The following is a 5,854-nucleotide window of genomic DNA, read 5'->3' on the forward strand; positions in this document are numbered from 1 at the left end:
TCCCTTCAAGTCAACTGTCTGGTTGAGCCGCTGGTAGTCACTGGCTTTACCTTGGTTGGCGTAAACCAGTTTTCCCTGGAACCCAATCAGAGTCACTGTTATGAGGACATGAACGTTTTTATATCAGAATGTCGGAGTAATACGAGGTACCTTAGAAGTATTCTCCTCATAAGAATATATTCACAAATAATAGCAAAACTGAATTACATTTGAATTCAGTATTTAATTCATTTACAACAAAGCATTTCAGAACTGTTTTTTTTTTTGTTTCAAAAGTATTGCTTTAATAGTGTAGTTGTTAGCACGTTTGCTTCGGGCACAGCGAGTTCTTGGTTCCCAAAGGAACCACATGCTTGTTTGTTTAGTAAGTACCCTCTGCTTAATGCATAAATGTAGAAAGAAATGATTTCAAAAGACGTCATCAGGAACGGTATATTTCTGCTTTAAAAGCTTGTTTTTTGGTCAATTTTTTCTTGTCTCTCACTTCGTCTGGTTTTATGATTCATGTTTCTGTCTTTTCCTCTTCCAGAAATGTCATATAAAAAGTCAAACATCAACGTGTTGTTGTCTCTCTTAATCTGATTTAAACCACTGTGTCATCCCAGGCATAAAACTAAATGTCACTAAATTCATAAAATAATTTGGTTCGTTCTCTTAAACGCTGGTGCTGTCTTTTATTTGCTGTGACTCATTGACTTGTCGGAGGTCTAAGATTCTCCAGTTCCTCCCTTCCTGGACTAACGTGGACCACTGACTGTCCGTTGTGTCTGTGTGATCAATGACATGTGAACGTCCTCCTTATCTGTCATTTATCTTTTACAGAATGTGAGAAATGACCTGTGAGGATTACTGGAGGTCAGAGGGTGCTCCGATTCTGGGAAGTGTCACAAACCCGAGGCCGGTTATGGTTTAAGTAAATTATTTCTGCCTCAAACACAGAGTGTTTAATAACTGCACCTGAAGTGACTTCTGTTCTCAAAAAGCTTCTTTCTATCATCACGATTAATCATGATTAATTGTGATATAATCATGATTGTCATGAAACATGATTAGTTATGCTTAATTATGATTGCGATTAACCACGATTAATCATGATTAAGCCACAGCTAGCATGTGATTATTCAGATTTAAAAAATGTAATATTTAAAACAATATTTAACCTCTGCATCTGTGTCAATGTAAGAATGGTTTTTCACCTTCACTTGTCCTGCAGGCGAGTACGCAGCATAAGGTTGAACCACCGCAGGATCCTTCTGGTCATCTGTGTAAGGCTTCTCCTTCTCTCTGGCCGTGTACAGCACAGCATTCGATGAGTCCACTGAAATGTTAATATTGTATGTTATGTTATTATATGTTATGTTATTGCCCACACCAATACATTAAACTGCTCACGATGCCTTTAGTGTCTCTGTGTCTTTGGTATTTACAGAAGTGGCCGTTCAAATGAAGACTCACCTACGGTGACCTTGTTGGGCTTCTTGGGGTCTGGGAAGGACAGGTAGACCTTGTACTCTTCTTTCCATGTCTGGTCCAGACCTGATTCAGGGTCTCCCCATCTCTCCAGCAGAAGCTTCACCGTCTGCTCATCTCCGGCTGTCGTAGCCATGTGTGGCACTTTTGTCAACTCCCTGTGAAACAAACCCCAGGATTCAAAGAATCATTCTAAAAAATCTCAGATTTTTAACCTTTTTTTTATTTTTTAGAAAATATTTCTTGAACATGTTGAATCTGAATTAACGACCCAACGCAGCCCAGACACGAGGATTTCTCTACGTACCTAAGGTTTTCCTGTATTTGGACGTTGTCCACTTCGGACAGGAATTCCTCTATGAGGCCCTCGTTCACATCTTGTGCCACATCCTTCACCCAGGATGGTGCTGAGTTGCTGCTGCTCTTGGTGATGCCAAAGTGGCCAATCAGAATGCCCACGGTGAACACGGCGGCGCCGCAGAGAAGCCCCAGACATACCGTCTTTATCATTCTTCTGTTGAGGATGGAAACACTCCTGGTTCTGTGAGGTTGTCGGTCGTGGTCGTTTTCTCTAATTAACAAAGTGAATCAATTTTTTATGATTCCATGATGTAAGGAAAAAAGATTAGAGCTGAGCGTGATGATGAATGAACTCTGCAGGACTAGAGTCAGCGCCAAACTGACCTGTAAAGTGTAGTACTACCACAGTGAAGTTTAGTTATTACTGTTTGCAGATGGGATGGACTTTATACCTACGTGTGTGTGTGTGACTGTCTGAGGAAGTTCATAGGAATGTAACAATGTCCCTTCACTGCCTCTGAATCGTTCCCTTGGGTCTTTCACCTCCATCCCCAAATTGTGTTTTCAAAGATTTTCTTAAATCATTACCAGACGAATTGAGTGTAAAATAAAAGAAGACAAACAACAACAATCTAAATATTAACATTATTTATATATATATGAAATAATTAATAAGAATAATTTTTAAAATGCAATTAAAAATATTATTATATATTTATATAATTATAATTAAATTTAATTACGTACGTCTTTGCTCTACCATGGTGTTATATTAAATCGGTTCGTTTCATGGACAAGGGGAAAAAAATGTTTTTTGAAGTTGACATGTTTAATATTTCAGTAATTTATTATTACGTCTTTACTGTTTAATAATTTATAGACGAACCAATTCAAACAATAGTTGGTTAAAACATCAACTTGTGCGCAAAATCAGAATTTTTTTTTCTGCTATTCTGCTTTAAATTGACAGAGAAATAAAGTCGTTTTTGATTGGTTGTAATTTGAAGATGCAGACTGACGATTGATTATGATTAGGGATTCAAACGAAGATGAGCCAATCAGCGGTCAGAGAAGGCGGGCTTTGTCAGGAACTTGACAGGAACACGGAAGTTACTGTTCACGTATTCGGTGAAGTTTCGTCATTTTATTAATTTAATCTATCAGATTGGTTGGTTTTGGTTGGTCCTTTTAAACATTTATACGACGCAGAAGAATTTCTTTTGCTGAGTTACATTTTTTTAAACAAATAAAGTCGGTGCAAATCGGACGCCGTGCTTCACGGCTTCGTTTTAGCCTCAAGCACAAACCAAAAACTCATTCACAAGCAGAATAAACTCTAATTTTAATGTCACTTTCTCCTTGACCACAGCTGTGTGTATTTAAATAATATTAAAGAGAAGGAACTATCGTGTGGTTTCCCATCATGCAGTGCACCATCCTTATGTTTCACTTTCATTCTCCCCGTGCGGTTTTTCGAAGACGTCGAGGTAAGTTTAAATAACTTAACACGACGTATTATCGCCAATTTACCTCAGATATTGCTTTTTGTAAATACCTCTTTGTAAAGACATTACAATTTTTTCACCGAGTGTTGTTTTGCATTCAAATTCAGATGTGTATTTATTTTTATTTATTTTTCATTTCCTCAAGTTTGAACTCGTTTGAACTGATTTTATCGGATTAGGTTGAAGACCGATCTTTAAGCCTACTTTATTTAAAACGTTAGTACAATACAAATACAAAAAGTAATAAGACACAAATGAACGAAAAACAATACTCATTATTTCAACATCCAGAGAAAGTAGAAACTCATACAAGTTTGTCAAACTCTACGCAGCTGTAATTAAACCTAGAAATACTAATGACTCCTTTTGTGTTGTTTCAAGATGAGAGGAGGTGAAGTACTTTGTCTCAACATGTTAGTGGCTCCTGTCCTGCTGCTCCTCTTCTCTTCCTTCCACACTGTATCTGCGGCACAGCTGCCAAACCAGAACCAGATAAAGGACCCTCCCATCGCCACCAATGGTCAACCCTTCCCGTGGGATCGCATGCGACTCCCCAAAACTGTCTCTCCGGTCCACTATGACCTCAGGATTCACCCCAACCTGACCTCTCTGAACTTCTCCGGATCCGTCTTCATTAGCCTGGACATACACGAGGACACGAGTAGCATCATTCTCCATGCTAAAAAGATGCAGATCTCAAATGTGCGACTCCTGGCACCTGAGGGCATCAGGCCTCTGCGCATGCTGGAGTATCCTGGTTTCCATCAGCTCGCCCTGCTGTCTGATTCCCCCTTGACAAAAGGACAAAAGTATGTAGTCCAGTTGGACTTTGCTGCAAATCTGTCCGACAGCTTCCGTGGTTTCTACAAGGGCAGCTACCGCACCAGCAGTGGAGAAGTCCGGTAAAAGAAAATTAATAAATCCCCTCACCTTTTAGTATTAACCATTTCCCAACTTTACAAATGTATTTGCTATTCCAGGGTCCTGGCATCGACGCAGTTTGAAGCCACGTTTGCTCGTGGAGCCTTTCCCTGTTTTGACGAACCAGCTTTTAAAGCCAACTTCACCGTACGAATCATACGTGAGCCGCGGCACATTGCGATATCCAACATGCCCAAGGTAAGACGATGAAAACTAGCATGAAGATTTTTATTTTTTTAAAGATGCACAGATTTACAAAATGTTATCAACAACAGATTAAAACGGTGGAGTTGTCAGAAGGTTTGCTGGAGGATTATTTTGACACCACAGTGAAGATGAGCACATACCTGCTGGCCTACATAGTCTGTGATTTCCTGTCTGTGAGCAGGACCACCAACCGTGGTGTCAAGGTAAGGACTCGCAACATAATATTAGCATCTATCACAAACCAAAACTCACATAGAAGCTAAATGTGTTTGCGTCATAATCTGGTCAGATTTCAGCCTATGCTGTGCCTGAGAAGATCAACCAGACGGCCTTTGCTCTGGATGCTGCTGTCAAGCTGTTGGACTTCTACGAAGACTACTTTGACATTCCTTATCCACTTCCAAAACAAGGTCTGTAGGGATAGATATTACAAACCGCTCAGGTAGTTTGTCAACACTGAGTTTCTGTGTTCCTTAAGACCACACTTAGTCTAGATCAGGGGTCACCAACGTGGTACCCGGGGGCACCTGGTAGTCCCCCTGGACTACCTGAAGTGCCCGCTGGGTGTGTTCTAAAAATAGGTTCTTACAGAAGAGTGAAGTGTATATATTTTGTTTAACTATACTGTAGATCTGGCTGCCATTCCTGACTTCCAGTCAGGGGCGATGGAGAATTGGGGGCTGACCACTTACAGAGAGGCAGGCCTCTTATTTGACCCTGAAAAGTCATCAGCTTCGGACAAGCTCGGCATTGTCAAGGTCATCGCTCACGAGCTAGCACACCAGGTACTGTACCTGCTTTGTTTTTGGTCCAATCTTATGAGATAAAGAATATTCCAACCTTCGCTCACAAGTGTTGTCTCACCTGTGCAGTGGTTTGGGAATCTGGTGACGATGGAGTGGTGGAACGACCTGTGGCTCAATGAGGGTTTTGCCAAATTCATGGAGTTTATTTCTGTAGACGTCACCTACCCAGAGCTACATGTGGTAAGTGTAGAAACCACTTTGACCTCCAGACTGGTTTTTGCTAATACACGCATGTAAACTAGTCTTGTTCGTTCTCCCAGGAGGACCTCTTCTTGGGGAAATGTTTTGAGGCGATGGAGGTTGACTCCCTCAGCTCTTCCCACCCCGTCTCCACCCCTGTGGAGAACCCGGTCCAGATCCAGGAGATGTTTGATGACGTCTCCTACGACAAGGTTAAGATCAACTGAACAAACACATATACTGTATGTTGATATGCAAAAAATAAATACATAAAAAATCTCAAACATGTACGTGTGTGTTCCAGGGAGCTTGTATCCTCCACATGCTGAGAGACTTTCTGACACCAGAGGTGTTTGAGATCGGCATCATCAAATACCTCAAACGCTACAGCTACAAAAACACAGTCAACGGCCACCTGTGGGAGAGCCTGACTGATGTGAGTCACGTCGAAAATGAATCATCTAC

General features: G+C 40.9%; 2 protein-coding genes across 2 annotated transcripts in view; one reads left to right on the forward strand and one right to left on the reverse strand.

Moving 5' to 3' along the window:
• The window catches only part of naaladl1 (N-acetylated alpha-linked acidic dipeptidase like 1), a 10,700-nt gene extending 8,514 nt beyond the window's left edge, over nt 1-2,186 (reverse strand). The window contains exons 1-4 of the mRNA XM_025053422.1: nt 1,778-2,186; nt 1,456-1,628; nt 1,197-1,318; nt 1-75 (exon numbers count right to left, since the gene is read on the reverse strand). Coding sequence (XP_024909190.1) covers nt 1-75; nt 1,197-1,318; nt 1,456-1,628; nt 1,778-1,980 — 573 coding nt within the window. The 5' untranslated portion in view covers nt 1,981-2,186. The remainder of the gene's footprint in view (nt 76-1,196; nt 1,319-1,455; nt 1,629-1,777) is intronic.
• Nucleotides 2,187-3,045: 859 nt separating this feature from the next.
• The window catches only part of erap1b (endoplasmic reticulum aminopeptidase 1b), a 10,109-nt gene continuing 7,300 nt past the window's right edge, over nt 3,046-5,854 (forward strand). The window contains exons 1-9 of the mRNA XM_008336364.3: nt 3,046-3,257; nt 3,657-4,177; nt 4,256-4,394; nt 4,472-4,606; nt 4,693-4,813; nt 5,034-5,188; nt 5,276-5,389; nt 5,470-5,601; nt 5,694-5,825. Of these exons, the coding sequence (XP_008334586.1) occupies nt 3,657-4,177; nt 4,256-4,394; nt 4,472-4,606; nt 4,693-4,813; nt 5,034-5,188; nt 5,276-5,389; nt 5,470-5,601; nt 5,694-5,825 (1,449 nt within the window). The 5' untranslated portion in view covers nt 3,046-3,257. The remainder of the gene's footprint in view (nt 3,258-3,656; nt 4,178-4,255; nt 4,395-4,471; nt 4,607-4,692; nt 4,814-5,033; nt 5,189-5,275; nt 5,390-5,469; nt 5,602-5,693; nt 5,826-5,854) is intronic.

This window comes from Cynoglossus semilaevis, chromosome Z (assembly GCF_000523025.1).
Source record: "Cynoglossus semilaevis isolate Cse_v1.0 chromosome Z, Cse_v1.0, whole genome shotgun sequence".
NCBI lineage: Eukaryota > Metazoa > Chordata > Actinopteri > Pleuronectiformes > Cynoglossidae > Cynoglossus > Cynoglossus semilaevis.